At 43.4% G+C, this 21,141-nt stretch overlaps 1 protein-coding gene across 1 annotated transcript; it reads right to left on the reverse strand.

The window, feature by feature from the left end:
* Positions 1–1,389: 1,389 nt before the first annotated feature.
* Positions 1,390–12,332, reverse strand: LOC118401187 (uncharacterized). The gene is made up of 8 exons (XM_052474908.1): positions 12,148–12,332; positions 11,892–11,974; positions 11,639–11,714; positions 11,460–11,524; positions 7,359–7,398; positions 2,508–2,570; positions 1,775–2,023; positions 1,390–1,534 (listed from the first exon to the last, which is right to left on the reverse strand). The coding sequence occupies exons 1-8, from the start codon at positions 12,194–12,196 to the stop codon at positions 1,515–1,517; spliced, it is 645 nt and encodes a 214-aa protein (XP_052330868.1). The 5' UTR covers positions 12,197–12,332; the 3' UTR covers positions 1,390–1,514.
* Between the last annotated feature and the right edge of the window lie 8,809 nt (positions 12,333–21,141).

The following is a 21,141-nucleotide window of genomic DNA, read 5'->3' on the forward strand; positions in this document are numbered from 1 at the left end:
TGCTGTGGAGATGTGTGTGCTTCTGGAAGGTACTCCCATTTCCCCAGAATAACTCTGGAGCTCAGTCAGATTGGCCATCGGGTTCTTGGTCACCTCCCTGACCAAGATCATCCCACTGATTGATCAGTTTGGCTGGGCGGAAAGCTTGATTGAGGAAGAGTCTTGGTGGTTCTAAACTTCTTCCATTTAAAAAGGATGGAGTTCTTGGGGACCTTCAATGCTTCAGACATTTTTTTAGTCCCCTTCCCCAGGTCTGTGTCTCGACAAAATCCTGCCTCGACGCTCTACAGACAATTCCTTCCACCTCAGGGCTTTGTTTTTGTTTTGACATGCACTGTCAACTGTGGGACTTTATAGACTGGTGGGTGCCTTTCCAAATCATGTCCAATCAATTCAATTTACCACAGGTGGACTCCAATCTAGCTGTAGAAACATCTCAAGGATGATCAATGGAAACAGGATGCACCTGAGCTCAATTTGGAGTCTTATAGCAAAGGGTCTGAATACTTATGTAAGTTAGGTATTTCTGTTTTTACTTGTAATACATTTGCAAACATTTCTAAAAAACTGTTTTGCTTTGTTAATTTGGGGAATTGTGTGTAGAATGAAGAGAGAAAATATTTAATCAATTTTAGAATAAGACTGTAATGTGGATATTCAGATTGGCTATGGAGCAACGGTCTGTGTGGACTCTAGTCCTGGACGAGACAGATGTTTTTATTAGGTTTTATTTGCTGCAGTGTCTATTAATTGTCCAAACCCGTGGCCACTTTCCCACTCAATATTGCTTTTGAATTTTCACAAATTCTTTAGTATACATAATTCCCAAACATTCAAAGACTTCGTGAAAATGACCATGTATCTAACTAAGTGCTCACTTTCCAGAAAATGGGGGTGTATAAAAAAGATTTGTTGCTAAAATTCTTTCAGTTCCACATTAAAAAAGCAGAGAATATAGTTAATGGGCTGCTTGTAAATAGAGGTCTCTATGCGCTGCTCTCCAAGCTGACACAGTTATAAAGTGCACATGTAGTGATTTGTGTTTACACAGTGATATTTGCAGTATTCCCACCACAGGTGGCTGGTGGCACCTTAATTTGGGAGGACAAGCTCATAGTAATGGCTGGAACAGAATGAATGGACAGATCAATCTGTTTGATACCATTCCATTTCCTCCATTCAAGCCCTTAGTATGAGCCGTCCTCTCATTACCAGTTTCATGTGATTCCCACACACTGTATTTCAAAATCCTATAGAGTAAAACTATTAAAGATGGTTTTTGTATGACTTCTCTTGTCTGGTGGCAAATCCCAGTCTGGGTCCTAGTTCGCTGTCATCGGTATGCAATCTGAACAATGAAGCAACCAGGAAAAGACATGGTCTGATTCATTTAAAAAAAAAACATTTATTTTGACAACAGTGGTGTGAAAGGACCAATATTTTTGAAGTAATGTGTGAGATTTGAAAAAAAGTGCGTCCAGACCAAGACTGTAGAAGCCGCTCAAGTTATGACTTCATTTCTGGCCAACCCCACCTGTAGTCATATAGGAAAACAAAGGGAAATAATCAGTTGTGTACAGGGTTTAGAATTACAGGGTGGCTAGGGGGAACATTTCAGCCCCATAACAAACCATCACCTTCTCCATTCTTCTCCATTCAAACTCATGATAGATAATCAACATTACAGCTGATTCCAGGGGAGCAGGGACTGGAATACACATATATTTAACTGATAGATACGTATGATACCATAAGAGGAGAGAGAGGAGTTTACCCAGTTCTTTGACTAGAAGATATTGTTGTTTCAGTAGAATTTGGTAAAAGGCTGATTTAGCCACCGATCCTCCTGGTTGCAGGGCCACATATAGCTTTCTCATCTTTGCCATACTGGTTTGGGCCGCAGTGATTTCAGAGTAATCCTCATAATGGATCATTTTCTTCTGGTACAGGCCATCTGCTATTGGCATCACCAGGGAAATCCTTTGAACAAGTTGTTCCATGTTATCATCCACAAATTGGGCACCTGGGTTAGAGAACATTTGTTATTCAAACAACCTTAAAGAATTATTGATTTTCAGTGAATCTAACCGTGAATGTACGGGACTATACAGGTGAGACCGTAATACAGAAGATTTTCTTTTGGCATCATTTGACAAACATGACTTAAGAAAGACCTTGCATCAGAATTGTTTCCTGAATGAAAATGACATTCAGTAGTCACAATCTGAGTTACTAAAATGCATTTCATATCAGCACCCAACAAAGCTTTTTTAAGAGTTGAGCATGCCATATTTTCCAATATGAATATTTCCTCAGTAATATGCATACTGTTGTCTTGCAGATTGATAGACTCCTGACTTTAGGTCATCTATTTATTCATCACCCCTCTGTGTGAATCTGGTCAATTACATTCATGTTTTAGTTCCATTTTGTGAAATATCTTCTTACAACACTAGTTCAGTAATATTTCAGCATTTATCCCATGCAAACAAGGCAGGTTACATTACCATACTGCTTTGTCTCCATGACTGCAGATTGATCCTGGCTAGACTGGGGAGTAGCATCTTGATCTGGCAAGAGAGAGAGACTCTCCATGACATTGTTGGTAAAGAATCAATATCCAATACATGTTCTGTATTTGTAGCCGGAGTTAAATAGAGCACATATTGACGTATGGAATGCAGAACTGCTTTTACTTCATTGCACAAGTAGGCCGACATTCAGGGCAGCTTCCTGAGCACAGATTGGAAGCCTTCTTCTGGAATAAAAAGCAATAACAATGGAGAATCTCAATTGAAAATTATTTTTAGTTCAGGTGTAGCTTTAATTATCTGTGTCCAGGAAACTGCCTTTCAATGTTCAACAATAGACATTTACATATTTACTATAATCAACTTTACAGTATGTGGAAGAATGATTAAAATGCACAAATGAAAGTACATTTGTTGCATACAGAATTTGTAATCAGTTAATTCTGAATTACCTTTTTTGCCCTCGGTCTTTAACTTATCTGCTAGATCAATCATTCCTATGTTCTCCAGGATCTTCTGTGTGATTTTCATAGCACCTTCTTTCTTGTAGGCCTGTACCATTTTACTCACTGTCTTGTGCCTGCTAGCATCCTCTAGACTGGCGATTGACATGGGATTGAAGCCTTCGAGTGTTTCCTCCATCAGGTTCCACTGGAAGGTCTCAAATGTAGCCTTGTCTAGTTTTTCTAGGGTAGCCAGCAGCCGCTGTGGAACGGGTGTGGCCATTGTAGATCACTAGAATGGGTCAAATATAAAAATATGAAATGAATACAACTTTACTACGAGCAAAAATATGGAGTCAACCATATTGACACATTGTCAATCTTTATTTTACCCATTACACCCAGGTACTTACAATGTGTCTGTGTTGGACAGATAACTCCCAGTAACTCTGTCTCAAACTTTTTCTTCAGATTTTTACTTTCACTTTTCTCTTTACATTCTCCACCCCTTTTTATCTGAATCAGAGGGGTTGGACTTCCAAGTGCAGAGTTAAGACGTTATATACAGACATGTAATCACATGTTTTATTCAGAGTACGTTGGTCTATCTCAGAAATAATTGATCGTGCTTTGCCATCTACCCCACTAGTCTCAGGTCTGCAGGCTTCACCAAATACAACATATCTACTATTCTATACCAAATGCACATTTACTTTTCTGGATAGAAATGTAATTCTACATAATCTGGTCAGTGACTACCATCTAGTGGTAATCAGAGTTAATACAGGTCAGATTTAGATAACTTTGTCCTCAAAGGCAATTACTTATGCAGGACTCACAAAACATGCAGATATACCACATATTTAAAAAAAACAAGAACATTAAAATAGCAAAGGATTTTCTCCATGTGCTGCTTGTGAATACTGGTCTCTACGGTGATAGAAGACAGATATAACGTAGGGATGATGTGTGTTTACACAGTGATTTTCTGTAGAATAAAGAGCAACTTTACACTGTGAGTAAAAATGTATCCTATACACCAACCTGGACCTGAACACTCACCACATTGACAAACTCTTATATTTCACAGATGTATTATTGGATCAACATTTTTTTTCCAAATTAATATGTTTCCAGGTATGTTTAAGGCATAATGGTGAGACATTTACAGCATTTCCGCCACAGGTGGCTGGTGGCACCGTATTTGGGGAGGACGACCTCATAGTAATGGTTGGAACGGAATGAATGTAACGGCATTCCATTTCCTCCATTCCAGCCCTTACTATGCGCCGTCACCTCCTCACCAGCCTCCTGTGATTCACACACACTGGTTTTCAAAATCTTATATAGTAAAACCATTAAAGATTCAGATGTCAAGGTTTTTGTATGACTTCTCCTGTCTGGTGGCAAATTCCAGTCTGGGTCCTAGTTCGCTGTCTTCGGTAGGCAGTCTGAACACTTAAGCAACCAGGAAAAGACATGACGTGATTTAATATTTTTCCTGTATTTATTTTGTTACAAATTGTTGTTTGACAATTGGTGTGAAAGGACCAATATTTCTGAGGTAATGTGTGAGATTTGAAAAAAAGTGAGTCCAGACCAAGACTGTAGAAGCCGCTCAAGTTATGACTTCATTTCTGGCCAACCCCACCTGTAGTCATATAGGAAAACAAAGGGAAATAATCAGTTGTGTGTAGGGTTTAGAATTACATGGTGGCTAGGGGGAACATTTCAGCCCCATAACAAACCATCACCTTCTCCATTCTTCTCCATTCAAACTCATGATAGATAATCAACATTACAGCTGATTCCAGGGGAGCAGGGACTGGAATACACATATATTTAACTGATAGATACGTATGATACCATAAGAGGAGAGAGAGGAGTTTACCCAGTTCTTTGACTAGAAGATATTGTTGTTTCAGTAGAATTTGGTAAAAGGCTGATTTAGCCACCGATCCTCCTGGTTGCAGGGCCACATATAGCTTTCTCATCTTTGCCATACTGGTTTGGGCCGCAGTGATTTCAAAGTAATCCTCATAATGGATAATTTTCTTCTGGTACAGGCCATCTGCTATTGGCATCACCAGGGAAATCCTTTGAACAAGTTGTTCCATGTTATCATCCACAAATTGGGCACCTGGGTTAGAGAACATTTGTTATTCAAACAACCTTAAAGAATTATTGATTTTCAGTGAATCTAACCGTGAATGTACAGGACTATACAGGTGAGACCGTAATACAGAAGATTTTCTTTTGGCATCATTTGACAAACATGACTTAAGAAAGACCTTGCATCAGAATTGTTTCCTGAATGAAAATGACATTCAGTAGTCACAATCTGAGTTACTAAAATGCATTTCATATCAGCACCAAACAAAGCTTTTTTTTAAAGAGTTGAGCATGCCATATTTTCCAATATGAATATTTCCTCAGTAATATGCATACTGTTGTCTTGCAGATTGATAGACTCCTGACTTTAGGTCATCTATTTATTCATCACGCCTCTCAGTGTGAATCTGGTCAATTACAGTCATGTTTTAGTTCCATTTTTTGAAATATCTTCTTACAACACTAATTCAGTAATATTTCAGCATTTATCCCATGCAAACAAGGCAGGTTACATTACCATACTGCTTTGTCTCCATGACTGCAGATTGATCCTGGCTAGACTGGGGAGTAGCATCTTGATCTGGCAAGAGAGAGAGACTCTCCATGACATTGTTTGTAAAGAATCAACATCCAATACATGTTCTGTATTTGTAGCCTGAGTTAAATAGAGCACATATTGACTTATGGCTTGCAGAACTGCTTTTACTTCATTGCACAAGTAGGCCGACATTGCAGATTGATAGACTCCTGACTTTAGGTCATCTATTTATTCATCACGCCTCTCAGTGTGAATCTGGTCAATTACAGTAATTATTTAGTTCCATTATTTTGTAGTATCTTCTTATAGGACATTCAGACAGACAGACAGATAGGACATTCAGACAGACAGACAGATAGGACATTCAGACAGACAGACAGATAGGACATTCAGACAGACAGACAGATAGGACATTCAGACAGACAGACAGATAGGACATTCAGACAGACAGACAGATAGGACATTCAGATAGGACATTCAGACAGGACAGACAGACAGACAGATAGGACAGACAGACAGACAGATAGGACATTCAGACAGGACAGACAGATAGGACATTCAGACAGACAGACAGATAGGACATTCAGACAGGACAGACAGGACATTCAGATAGGACATTCAGACAGGACAGACAGACAGATAGGACATTCAGACAGATAGACAGACAGATAGGACATTCAGACAGACAGACAGACATTCAGACAGGACAGACAGACAGGACATTCAGACAGATAGGACATTCAGACAGACAGACAGATAGGACATTCAGACGGACAGACAGATAGGACATTCAGACAGGACAGACAGATAGGACATTCAGATAGGACATTCAGACAGGACATTCAGACAGGACAGACAGGACATTCAGACAGACAGACAGACAGATAGGACATTCAGACAGACAGACAGACAGATAGGACATTCAGACAGACAGACAGACAGATAGGACATTCAGACAGACAGACAGACAGATAGGACATTCAGACAGACAGACAGACAGATAGGACATTCAGACAGGACAGACAGACAGATAGGACATTCAGACAGGACAGACAGATAGGACATTCAGACAGGACAGACAGATAGGACATTCAGACAGGACAGACAGATAGGACATTCAGACAGACAGACAGATAGGACATTCAGACAGGACAGACAGATAGGACATTCAGACAGGACAGACAGATAGGACATTCAGACAGGACAGACAGATAGGACATTCAGACAGGACAGACAGATAGGACATTCAGACAGATAGGACATTCAGACAGGACAGACAGACAGATAGGACATTCAGACAGGACAGACAGACAGATAGGACATTCAGACAGGACAGACAGACAGATAGGACAACAAATGGGCAAAAGTTGCAAGGGACCATATGCATGTAGGAGCAATTAGATTTTCTCTATATGGATCACATCCTGTCTGAGGTTATAAAAAGTAAAGGTGTCCAGACTTTTTTCAGTCTATTGACCAAAACGTTGATTTAAGAAAAGTTAAACACATTTTTGGAGTATGCATGACTGCAAATTCACTGGACTTTCACTTACAAGTATTGACATTTTTCTAATGTACCTGGAGAAATACAAGGAGTGCAAATAACTCTGTTTTTCATATCTGATCTATTTGACAAGCTGTTCTCACACTCATATGATTGGAAGTTAAGAGAAGTGAGAGATATAGAGAGTAAGGGAAGAGCAGAGAAGAGAGATAATTAAATTATTATTTTACCTTTGTCGATTGGTTTTGAGGACAAGCCATCAGCCACATCCTACAGTAAGCAGAAATTAAAGCAATTTACAAAATCACAATTGATATGTTTGAAAACCATAATATGAGCAGCCTTACAGCCCCAAAAAGCACCATTCTGCACTAACTGTATTTTTTTTGTCAGACATTTGTAACAACACAAATAAATAATTCTAACATATGAAACTACTGTACTGTAACACCTTTATCTGTTTCACCTGTCCTTGTGATTGTCTCCACCCCCTCCAGGTGTCGCTTATTTTCCCCAGTATATTTATCCCTGTGTTTCCTGTCTCTCTATTCCAGTTCGTCCTGTCTGTTTCAAGTCAACCAGTGTGTTTTTCCCGTACTCCTGCTTCTGCTATTCTCCTTTTTCCTTGCCTGTTTTCTGGACTCCATACCCGCGTGCCTGACCAGTCTGCCTGCACTGACCTCGAGCCTGCCTGCCACTCTGTACCTCCTGGACTCCTGGACTCGTTTTGACCTTTTGCCTGTCCATGACCATTCTCTTGCTTACCCTTTTGGAAGTAATAAATATCTAATACTCAAACCATCTGCATCCTGTAGCTGCATCTGTGTCTGGCCCCAAACCTTTATACCTTTAGCCCCTCCCCACTAACTGTAATTTTTAATCAGACATTTGGAAGAACACAAATAAACAATCATAACATTGAAAACGATGTAAATATATACAAAATAAGACTCATAAATATCAAGAAGTAACAAAGACAAATAGAAATAAATTGTAGTATTGTCACGATCGTCGTAGTGAGGAGACCAAAGTGCAGCGTGGTGTGAATACATTCTTTTAATGTAGATGAAAGAACACGACGAACACTAAAGAAACGAACAAAATAATAAGATGAACGTGACCACTATCAATACTGTGTGGAAACATGCAACATCACATAGACAATAACCCACGAACCACAATACAAAACAGGCTACCTAAATATGGTTCCCAATCAGAGACAACAATAATGGCCAGAGTGTGACAGTACACCCCCCTAAGGTGCGGACTCCGGCCGCAAAATCTAAACCTATAGTGGAGGGTCTGGGTGGGCATCTGTCCGCGGTGGCGGTTCTGGCGCGGGACGTGGACCCCACTCCACCATAGTAATTTCCTTCTTCAAGGGCTTCTTTAGAGTGGCGACCCTCGCCTCCGACCTTAATTAAAGGCCCCACTGGACTGAGGAGCGCCTCTGGACTGAGGGGCAGCTCCGGACTGATGGGCAGCTCCGGACTGATGGGCAGCTCCTGGCTGGCTGACGGCTCTGGCGGCTCCTGGCTGGCTGACGGCTCTGGCGGCTCCTGGCTGGCTGACTGCTCTGGCGGCTCCTGGCTGGCTGACGGCTCTGGCGGGTCCTGGCTGGCTGACGGCTCTGGCGGCTCCTGGCAGACGGGAGACTCTGGCGGCTCAGGGCAGACGGGAGACTCTGGCGGCTCAGGGCAGACGGGAGACTCTGGACAGACGCTCTGGGCAGACAGGGGAGACTCTGGCGGCTCAGGACAGACGGGGAGACTCTGGCGGCTCAGGACAGACGGGAGACTCTGGCGGCTCAGGACAGACGGGAGGAGACTCTCTGGCGGCTCAGGACAGACGGGAGACTCTGGCAGACGGGAGACTCAGGAGGACAGACGGGAGACTCTGCTCAGGACAGACGGGAGACTCTGGCGGCTCAGGACAGACGGGAGACTCTGGCGGCTCAGGACAGACGGGAGACTCTGGCGGCTCAGGACAGACGGGAGACTCTGGCGGCTCAGGACAGACGGGAGACTCTGGCGGCTCAGGACAGACGGGAGACTCTGGCGGCTCAGGACAGACGGGAGACTCTGGCGGCTCAGGACAGACGGGAGACTCTGGCGGCTCAGGACAGACGGGAGACTCTGGCGGCTCAGGACAGACGGGAGACTCTGGCGGCTCAGGACAGACGGGAGACTCTGGCGGCTCAGGACAGACGGGAGACTCTGGCGGCTCAGGACAGACGGGAGACTCTGGCGGCTCAGGACAGACGGGAGACTCTGGCGGCTCAGGACAGACGGGAGACTCTGGCGGCAGACGGGAGACTCAGGACAGACGGGAGACTCTGGCGGCTCAGGACAGACGGGAGACTCTGGCGGCTCAGGACAGACGGGAGACTCTGGTGGCTCAGGACAGACGGGAGACTCTGGTGGCTCAGGACAGATGGGAGACTCTGGCGGCACTGGGCAGGAGGAAGGCTCTGGCGGCGCTGGACAGGCGGGAGCACCTGTAGGGATGAAATGGAGAGACAGCCTGGTGTGGGGGGCTGCCACCGGAGGGCTGGTGCGTGGAGGTGGCACTGGATAGACCGGACCGTGAAGGCGTACTGGAGATCTTGAGCACTGAGCCTGCCCAACCTTACCTGGTTTAATGCTCCCCGTAGCCAAGCCAGTGCGGCGAGGTGAAATAGCCCGCACTGGGCTGTGCTGGTGAACCGGGGACACCATGCGTAAGGCTGGTGCCATGTATGCCGGCCCGAGGAGACGCCCTGGAGACCAGATGCGTAGAGCCGGCTTCATGGCACCTGGCTCGATGCCCACTCTAGCCCGGCCGATACGAGGAGCTGGAATGTCCCGAACCGGGCTATGCACACGCACCAGGGACACATTCCGCTCCACCGCATAACACGGTGCCTGCCCGGTTATTCTCTCTCTCTCCGGTAAGCACAGCAAGTTGGCGCAGGTCTCCTACCTGGCTTCGCCACACTCCCTGTGTGCCCCCACCCAATACATTTTTGGGGCTGCCTCTCAGGCTTCCAGCCACGCTGCCGTGCTGCCTCCTCATTTTTATTTTACCTTTATTTAACTAGGCAAGTCAGTTAAGAACAAATTCTTATTTTCAATGACTGCCTAGGAACAGTGGGTTAACTGCCTGTTCACTGCCTCCAGCTCTGATTTGGGGCGGCCATATTGCCCTGGCTGTGCCTTGGGTTCTTCGCCGTCCAGAATCTCCTCCCAAGTCCACGAGTCCTGCGTTCTTTGCCGCTATTGCTGTTGGCCGTTACCACGCTGCTTGGTCCATTGTTGGTGGGTTATTCTGTCACGATCGTCGTAGTGAGGATACCAAAGCGCAGTGGGGTGTGAATCCATTATTTTAATGTAGATGAAAGAACACGACGAACACTAAACAAACGAACAAAGTAATAAGACGAACGTGACCGCTATCAATACTGTGTGCAAACATGCAACATCACATAGACAATAACCCACGAACCACAATACAAAACAGGCTACCTAAATATGGTTCCCAATCAGAGACAACGACAAACACCTGCCACTGATTGAGAACCATATCAGGCCAAAACACATAGAAACAGACTAACTAGACATGCAACATAGAATGCCCACTCATATCACACCCTGACCAAACAAAACATAGAAACAAACAACACAAATAATGGTCAGAGTGTGACAAGTATATATGAACAAATAAAAAAGAGAATCAAATTATTACTCTATTACCCTATTGCTAACAAAAATCACACAAATAAAACTAAATTGCACAAATCCTATATCACACAAATGCACAAATAGAATAACACACTTATAAAGACGAGAATCTGATTATTACGCTATTGCACTTCAAACAAGAAACACACAAACTAAATTGCATTAGTACTGTACAAAGTTAGAGGTGCGCTATTTGATAGATTCCCCTGCTCCCCCAACCTCTGTCTTCCAGTAGGGAGATCTGAGGTCAACCTACCCCCGCCCCTTCTTCATCTTGTATTTCTGAGTGGGAGACCTTCCCAGGCAGTAGCCTGCCTTGCTCACAAACTAGAATCAGGGCCACCACTCCAACAAGGTTAATTGACCCACATTCCCACACGGTGACATATCATTGACGTGAGGTGCAAATGAGCGATAGAAAAACGATCGCGCAAATGTCACCATTCCGAATGTTTTTGCAAGACGCCGCCCTGGGCGGCTGCCCATGTCGCCTATACCTACATCTGCCACTGTTTACAGGATATGAGCAGACCAAGAGCTTTGTAGGCAATATTATTCTGTGTTTTCTCATCAAGCCATAGATGCATCTCAGTGAAGGCCAAATTCACTTACCTGTGTTGGAGGGAGTGAACCAGTCTTCACATCAGCAGAGATATTCACCTTGTCTTTTAGACATGCTGTGGAAGAAAGGTTAACATTCTATATTTGGTCTATAATTTAGGTGAACTCAATCAAGTCAATACTTGGATACTAAGTTCGATAGTAGTATTAGTTGTTATAAAGTGTTATACCAGGTGGCTTTGAACTTGGAGATACACTGGGGGTGCCATCACCTGATGTTTTACTTCCCTCCTCACTTCCCAGGTTCTAGAGAGAGGGTAGGATAGAGGAAAGAGTAGAATAAGGAGGAGACAGTTATTAGTATGCTATGTTCCAATGCCCACATAAGCATTACCACTTAAATGCATGACAAATACATTTGTTTATTCCGAGTGGTACAGTAATGTACATATCAGAACATAGCTTTAGTGTCTTGTTCTGTACCAGTTTTAGCAGTACTTGATTGACGGCATTCTGTATCCCCTTCTGGTGCTTCTCAAACACTCTTCCTGTCACAAGGACGCATTCTGAAAAATAAACAGGAAGAGTTCCAAACGACATGTATCAGTGATGTGTAAAACTCTTAAATAAAGACATACATGCTTATGTTATGACAATCAAGATGTACACAATCCAAACTGGATGAGTATAGCTACCCTATGTGATAAAAAAAATGAATGTTCCAACTATACTCCTGTACCCTTGAAGTGGGGTCTCTTAGGGGGCTCATGGTCCCAGCACTTTTTCATGAGCTCCACCAGGTCCCCTAGCCCCTCGAACTGCTCTTCGTCCACTGCCTCCAGGGAAGGCCTCTGTTTTCTGTCTTTGATGAGAAAACAGAACCTGCTGAACTCTCTGGCATGGACATCTAGAAGAGATTGAAGAGTAAAGGTAAGGTGCTTCAAGAAGTCTTAAACAGTCCAGCCATATTTCTCTATGAATGTACTTGTAGATGTAATGTTTCTGAACGTTTTTATTGTCTATGTGGTACAGTATAATGTAACGTTTTTATTGTCTGTGGTACAGTATAATGTAACGTTTTTATTGTCTGTGGTACAGTATAATGTAACGTTTTTATTGTCTATGTGGTACAGTATAATGTAACGTTTTTATTGTCTATGTGGTACAGTATAATGTAACGTTTTTATTGTCTATGTGGTACAGTATAATGTAACGTTTTTTATTATTTTTTATTATTTTATTTAAAAAACCTTTTTCATGATCACAATCTTGTGAAACCCTCCAAGATCCCCCAACAGTTCCCCAATCGCTGTCCCTCAACCATTCGAGACCCCTCACACAGTCGCCCCCCAGAAGAAACAAAATAAAAATACAATTATTTCCATTCCCCACCCCCAAGGAACCCCCCAATGCACTAAAAACCAAGAGAATGAACACAAGAGAAAAAAGGAAAAGACAGAAGGAAACCGCAAACAACAATGCAAAATAATATATACATTTAAAACAAAGGACATCAAAGACAACTGAAATCATAACAGCAAAGCCTACTTTATATGTTTGTGTGCATGTCTGGCACTGTTGCATGTATGTATGTGTTCATTTGAATGAGAGTGTGTGTATATGCATGTGTACAAACACCTGCACGGCATCAGCCTCAGGCAAACCGGCATTAGTTGTAAAAACACTGCCACTTAGTGTCATTCAAATATACTTTTATTATGTTTTATATAGACTTTTTTGACCATCATTCTCTCTCTCACGCAGCAACTCCACTCCCACTTGTCTCCGATTCCACATACCAACCCTCAGCTTCCCTCAGCCCATCCCATCTACCTCTGCTGGTCACCCACTTCGTATTTCTACACAACACATATCTTTCAACTATGCTATGATGTTTAACGTACAATTTCAATCTATCTAATCGAATAGAATCTACAGATTGCGTGTTGAAGATAAATACTTTTAATAAGAGTATTATTATATTAGTAATTGATTGACCCGGTCTCTCTAGATCTCCTAACAGTATTATTTCTAGGGTCAATTTTAGATCAATGCTATGCATTTTCAGCCATTCCTGAATCTAAGACCAGAAACAGGCTACCTGAGGGCAATACCAAAATAAATGGTCTATTGATTCTGTATCCTCAACAAAATCTGCAGAACTTCGATGATTTTATGCCCCAAATATTCAACATTTTGTTGGTGGCAAGAATTCTATATAATAATTTTAGCTGAAAAGCACGAAGTCTTGAATCTTGCGTTGTTTTATATATCAACTCATACACCATGTACCATAGAATCGGTACATCAAAAATCTCTTCCCAACTATTTTGCAATCTGTATGGCACAGTTGTCAACATCCTGATCCTCAAATGAAACTGGTATACTTTCCTATTTATGCTATTTTTATTCCTCCACCAGTTTTGATCCTTTATATTGGGCAGACAGACCAGTTCCCTACCTCCTCCCGCTGCCACCTGCCTCCTCCAGTTTTGATCCTTTATATTGGGCAGACAGACCAGTTCCCTACCTCCTCCCGCTGCCACCTGCCTCCTCCAGTTTTGATCCTTTATATTGGGCAGACAGACCAGTTCCCTACCTCCTCACGCTGCCACCTGCCTCCTCCAGTTTTGATCCTTTATATTGGGCAGACAGACCAGTTCCCTACCTCCTCACGCTGCCACCTGCCTCCTCCAGTTTTGATCCTTTATATTGGGCAGACAGACCAGTTCCTTACCTCCTCCCGCTGCCACCTGCCTCCTCCAGTTTTGATCCTTTATATTGGGCAGACAGACCAGTTCCCTACCTCCTCACGCTGCCACCTGCCTCCTCCAGTTTTGATCCTTTATATTGGGCAGACAGACCAGTTCCCTACCTCCTCCCGCTGCCACCTGCCTCCTCCAGTTTTGATCCTTTATATTGGGCAGACAGACCAGTTTCCTACCTCCTCCCGCTGCCACCTGCCTCCTCCAGTTTTGATCCTTTATATTGGGCAGACAGACCAGTTCCCCACCTCCTCCCGTTGCCACCTGCCTCCTCCAGTTTTGATCCTTTATATTGGGCAGACAGACCAGTTCCCTACCTCCTCCCGCTGCCACCTGCCTCCTCCAGTTTTGATCCTTTATATTGGGCAGACAGACCAGTTCCCTACCTCCTCCCGCTGCCACCTGCCTCCTCCAGTTTTGATCCTTTATATTGGGCAGACAGACCAGTTCCCTACCTCCTCCCGCTGCCACCTGCCTCCTCCAGTTTTGATCCTTTATATTGGGCAGACAGACCAGTTTCCTACCTCCTCCCGCTGCCACCTGCCTCCTCCAGTTTTGATCCTTTATATTGGGCAGACAGACCAGTTCCCCACCTCCTCCCGTTGCCACCTGCCTCCTCCAGTTTTGATCCTTTATATTGGGCAGACAGACCAGTTCCCTACCTCCTCCCGCTGCCACCTGCCTCCTCCAGTTTTGATCCTTTATATTGGGCAGACAGACCAGTTCCCTACCTCCTCCCGCTGCCACCTGCCTCCTCCAGTTTTGATCCTTTATATTGGGCAGACAGACCAGTTCCCTACCTCCTCCCGCTGCCACCTGCCTCCTCCAGTTTTGATCCTTTATATTGGGCAGACAGACCAGTTCCCTACCTCCTCCCGCTGCCACCTGCATCCTCCAGTTTTGATCCTTTATATTGGGCAGACAGACCAGTTCCCTACCTCCTCCCGCTGCCACCTGCATCCTCCAGTTTTGATCCTTTATATTGGGCAGACAGACCAGTTCCCTACCTCCTCCCGCTGCCACCTGCATCCTCCAGTTTTGATCCTTTATATTGGGCAGACAGACCAGTTCCCTACCTCCTCCCGCTGCCACCTGCCTCCTCCAGTTTTGATCCTTTATATTGGGCAGACAGACCAGTTCCCTACCTCCTCCCGCTGCCACCTGCCTCCTCCAGTTTTGATCCTTTATATTGGGCAGACAGACCAGTTCCCTACCTCCTCCCGCTGCCACCTGCCTCCTCCAGTTTTGATCCTTTATATTGGGCAGACAGACCAGTTCCCTACCTCCTCCCGCTGCCACCTGCCTCCTCCAGTTTTGATCCTTTATATTGGGCAGACAGACCAGTTCCCTACCTCCTCCCGCTGCCACCTGCCTCCTCCAGTTTTGATCCTTTATATTGGGCAGACAGACCAGTTCCCTACCTCCTCCCGCTGCCACCTGCCTCCTCCAGTTTTGATCCTTTATATTGGGCAGACAGACCAGTTCACTACCTCCTCCCGCTGCCACCTGCCTCCTCCAGTTTTGATCCTTTATATTGGGCAGACAGACCAGTTCCCTACCTCCTCCCGCTGCCACCTGCCTCCTCCAGTTTTGATCCTTTATATTGGGCAGACAGACCAGTTCCCTACCTCCTCCCGTTGCCACCTGCCTCCTCCAGTTTTGATCCTTTATATTGGGCAGACAGACCAGTTCCCTACCTCCTCCCGCTGCCACCCGCCTCCTCCATTTTTGGGGCAATGATATAATGAATTGGTTGTACTCTTGGACTGAGCAGACCTTCCCGTACAATTCTGATAACTCCATGAAGGACATAACTCTACCATTACAATTTACAATATCATTTAAGAACAAAATACCCTTTTCAAACATCTTTCCCACAAATACAGGTATTTTATCAACCAACACATTTGAGTTCAGCCATAATATTTGTTGTAATATTTGTTCTATCTTTTCAGGGGGATGACATTTAAATTGTAGCCAGCTCTGCAATGCTTGTTTGAAAAAGACATATACTTTGAAAAAAGTATACATTTCAATTAATCGAAAATGAGACATGGCAATCTGCACAATGGCAAAATGCCATTTTTAAACAATGGATGAGCTTTTCTTAGTAAACTACTTGAGAACCATTTAGGGTTCAAATAAAACTTTTGAATGAGTGAAGCTTTTAGAGAGAGGTTTAGTGCTTTTATATTTAATAATCTCAACCCACCCAATTTATATTCATTATATAGATAGGCTCGTTTTATTTTGTCTGGTTTAGCGTCCCAGATAAAGCAAACTATTTTTGCTCATATGATTTGAAAAACGAATCATCAGGAGTAGGCAGCGCCATAAGTAAGTGAGTAAACTGAGATATGACAAAGGAGTTATTCAGGGCAATTTTACCATAAATAGATAGGTATTTACCTCTCCATGGTAGCAGGATCTTGTCTATGTTTACAAGTTTTCTATTTAAATTAATTGTGGAGAGCTTATTTATATATTTTGTGATATGAATACCGAGTATGTCTACTTCACCATCAGCCCATTTTATAGGTAAGCTGCAAGGTAATGTAAAAGTTGTATTTTTTTAAGGATCCAATACGTAATATTGTACACTTATCATAATTAGGTTTTAGTCCAGAGAGTACAGAAAAGTTATCTAGCTCTTTAACTTCTTGGTGACAGGGGGCAGTGTTTTCACGTCCGGATGAAATGCATGCCCAAATTCAACTACCTGCTACTCATGCCCAGAAGATATGCATATTATTAGTATATTTGGATAGAAAACACTCCGAAGTTTCTAAAACTTTTTGAATCATGTCTGTGAGTATAACAGAACTTATTTAGCAGGTGAAACTCCGAGGACAAACCATTCAGATTTTGTATTTTTTGAGGTCACTCTCTTTTCAATGAGTTTTCATTGGGAATCCAATCCAAATCCATTTCTAAGGGACCTTCTTACAGTTGCTATCGCTTCCACTGGATGTCAACAGTCTTTAGAAATTAGTTGAGGTTATTCCTTTGTGTAATGAAGAAGTACAACCATCTTGAACGAGGGTCACTTGAAGTGTACTGTTAGATAGAGGCGCATGACCAGAAAGCATGCTTCAGTTTGTTTTCGTCCTGTATTGAACACAGATCATCCCGTCTTCGATTTTCTCGATTATTTACGTAAAAAAATACCTCAAGTTGTATTACAAAAGTATCTTGAAATGTTTTGGCAAAGTTTACAGGTAACATTTGAGATATTTTGTAGTCACGTTGAGCAAGTTGGAACTGGTGTTTCTCTGGATGAAACGCGCCAAATAAATTGACATTTTGGATATATATCGACGGACTTAATCGAACAAAAGGACCATTTGTGATGGGACATATTGGAGTGCCAACAAAATAAGCTTGTCAAAGGTAGGGCATGAATTATATTTTAATTTCTGCGTTTTGTGTCGCACCTGCAGGGTTGAAATATGTTTCTCTCTCTTTGTTTACAGAGGTGCTATCCTCAGATAATATTATTATTATATTATTATTATTATAATAGCATCGTTTGCTTTCGCCGAAAAGCCTTTTTGAAATCTGGCATGTTGGCTGGATTCACAACAAGTGTAGGTTTAATTTGCTATCTTGCATGTGTGATATAATGAAAGTTAGATTTTTATAGTCATTTATTTGAATTTTCCCTGGCTTTTAGCATCCCACATATCCCAGAGAGATTAATGAGACATTGCAGGGATCTAGTTTTCAGACTTAACATAAAACTTAAGTCATCGGCATACATGGACACCTTTGTTTTTAAGCCTTGGATTTCTAATCCTCTAATGTTGTTATTGGATCTGATTTTAATAGCTAGCATTTTGATGGCCATAACGAATAGATATGGTGACCGTGGACACCCTTGTTTAACTACTCTTGACAATTCAAAACTCTCTGAGAAGTAGCCGTTATTTACTCTTTTACACCTGGGGTTGCTATACATTATTTTTACCCATTTTATAAGGGAATTACTGAAATTGAATAAATCCAGGCATTTAGAAATAAAATCCAATATCACTTTATCAAATGCCTTTTCAATATCTTCTATGAATACCATTCCTGGCTTCTTATATGTTTCATGATGTTCTATTATTTCTAGTAGTTGTCGTATATTATCTCCAATGTATCGTCCATGTAAAAAACCTGTCTGATCAGGATGAACAATACCTGGTAAAACCCTTTTAATTCTGAGTGCTATGCATTATGCTAGTATTTTTGCATCACAGGATTGAAGTGTAAGAGGCCTCCAGTTTTTTTTATTTGCCATCTGGGTCTTATTTTAATAATAGAGAAATTAGACCTTCCTGCTGGGTACCTGTAGTTAAAACAATCTAACAATGGAGCTTTTAGTATATCAAAAAATATTTTATATACCTCTACCGGTATGCCATCAAGCCCTGGGGTTTTTCCAGACTGAAAGGATTTAATAGCCTCAAAAAGTTATTCCTCTGTAATTTGGCCTTCACGCTGATCTTTCTGTACATTTGTTAATTTTACATGTTTTATATTATTTGGAAAGAATTCCTTAACTTAATCTTCATTCAGTGGGAGAGGATGAGACGGAAAACATCTGCCTAAAATAATTAGCTTCCTCTTTTAAAATATAATTAGGAGAATCATAGATGACTCCGTCTTCAGTAACGAGTTTCTGCAAATTATTTTTGTTGGCGTTTCTGTATTGGAGATTCGGGAAGAATTATGTGCATTTTTCTCCAGTCAGTCAGGAAAGCAAAGGCCAGCTTCTTCAGGCAGAAATTTGCATCTTGTAGCTCTAACTCCAAAATGTTCTGGGACACTGTTTTGTCCATGGAGAACAAGAACACCTCCTCTCAGCTGCCCACTGCACTGAGGCTAGGTAACACGGTCACCACCGATAAATTCATGATTATCGAAAACTTCAACAAGCATTTCTCAATGGCTGGCCATGCCTTCCTCCTGGCTACTCCAACCTCAGCCAACAGCCCCCCCCTCCTCCCCTCCCCGCAGCTACTCGCCCAAGCCTCTCCAGGTTCTCCTTTACCTAAATCCAGATAGCAGATGTTCTGAAAGAGCTGCAAAACCTGGACCCGTACAAATCAGCTGGGCTTGACAATCTGGACCCTCTATTTCTGAAACTATCCGCCGCCATTGTCGCAACCCCTATTACCTGCCTGTTCAACCTCTCTTTCATATCGTCTGAGATCCCCAAGGATCGGAAAGATGCCGCAGTCATCCACCTCTTCAAAGGGGGAGACACCATGGACCCAAACTGTTACAGACCTATATCCATCCTGCCTGCATATCTTCTCTCTTTCTCTCTTTCTTTCTCTCTCTCGGAGGACCTGAGCCCTAGGACCATGCCTCAGGACGAGCTGAGGCATGGTGCTGCTGCTCCAGTTTCACGTGTTCTGCCTTATTATTATTGGACCATGCTGGTAATTTATTAACATTTGAACATCTTGGCCATGTTCTGTTATAATCTCCACCCGGCACAGCCAGAAGAGGACTGGCCACCCCACAGCCTGGTTCCTCTCAAGGTTTCTTCCTAGGTTTGGGCCTTTCTTGGGAGTTTTTCCTAGCCACCATGCTTCTACACCTGCATTGCTTGCTGTTTGGGGTTTTAGGCTGGGTTTCTGTACGGCACTTTGAGATATCAGCTGATGTACGAAGGGCTATATAAATACATTTGATTTGATTTGATATCTAAGGTCTTCGAAAGCCAAGTCAACAAACAGGTCACTGATCATCTCGAATCCCACCGTACCTTCTCCGCTGTGCAATCTGGTTTCCGAGCCGGTCACGGGTGCACCTCAGCCACACTCAAGGTACTAAACGAGATCATAACCGCCATCGATAAAAGACAGTACTGTGCAGCCGTCTTCATCGACCTTGCCAAGGCTTTTTTCGTCAATCACCATATTCTTATCGGCAGACTCAGTAGCCTCGGTTTTTCTGATGACTGCCTTGCCTGGTTCACCAACTACTTTGCAGACAGAGTTCAGTGTGTCAAATCGGCGGGCATGCTGTCCGGTCCTCTGGCAGTCTCTATGGGAGTGCCACAGGGTTCAATTCTCGGACCGACTCTTTTCTCTGTATATATCAATGATGTTGCTCTTGCTGTGGGCGATTCCCTGATCCACCTCTACGCAGACGACACCATTCTGTATACTTCCGGCCCGTCCTTGGACACTGTGCTATCTAACCTCCAAACGAGCTTCAATGCCATACAACACTCCTTCCGTGGCCTCCAACTGCTCTTAAACACTATTAAAACCAAATGCATGCTTTTCAACCGTGTGCTGCCTGCACCCGCACGCCCGACTATCATCACCACCCTGGATGGTTCCGACCTAGAATATGTGGACATCTATAAGTACCTAGGTATCTGGCTAGACTGTAAACTCTCCTTCCAGACTCATATCAAACATCTCCAATCTAAAATCAAATCTAGAATCAGCTTTCTATTCCGCAACAAAGCCTCCTTCACTCACGCCGCCAAACTTACCCTAGTAAAACTGACTATCCTACCAATCCTCGACTTCGGCGATGTCTTCTACAAAATAGCTTCCAATAGCTACTGGATACTCTACTCAGCAAACTGGATGCAGTTTATCACAGTGCCATCCGTTTTTGTTACTAAAGCACCTTATACCACCCACCACTGCGACCTGTATGCTCTAGTCGGCTGGCCCTCGCTACATATTCGTCGCCAGACCCACTGGCTCCAGGTCATCTTCAAGTCCATGCTAGGTAAAGCTCCGCCTTATCTCAGTTCACTGGTCACGATGGCAACACCCACCTGTAGCACGCGCTCCAGCCGGTGTATTTCACTGATCATCCCTAAAGCCAACACCTCATTTGGACGCCTTTCGTTCCAGTTCTCTGCTGCCTGTGACTGTAACGAATTGCAAAAAATCGCTGAAGTTGGAGACTTTTATCTCCCTCACCAACTTCAAACATCTGCTATCTGAGCA

Source organism: Oncorhynchus keta, chromosome 22 (assembly GCF_023373465.1).
Source record: "Oncorhynchus keta strain PuntledgeMale-10-30-2019 chromosome 22, Oket_V2, whole genome shotgun sequence".
Lineage (NCBI taxonomy): Eukaryota > Metazoa > Chordata > Actinopteri > Salmoniformes > Salmonidae > Oncorhynchus > Oncorhynchus keta.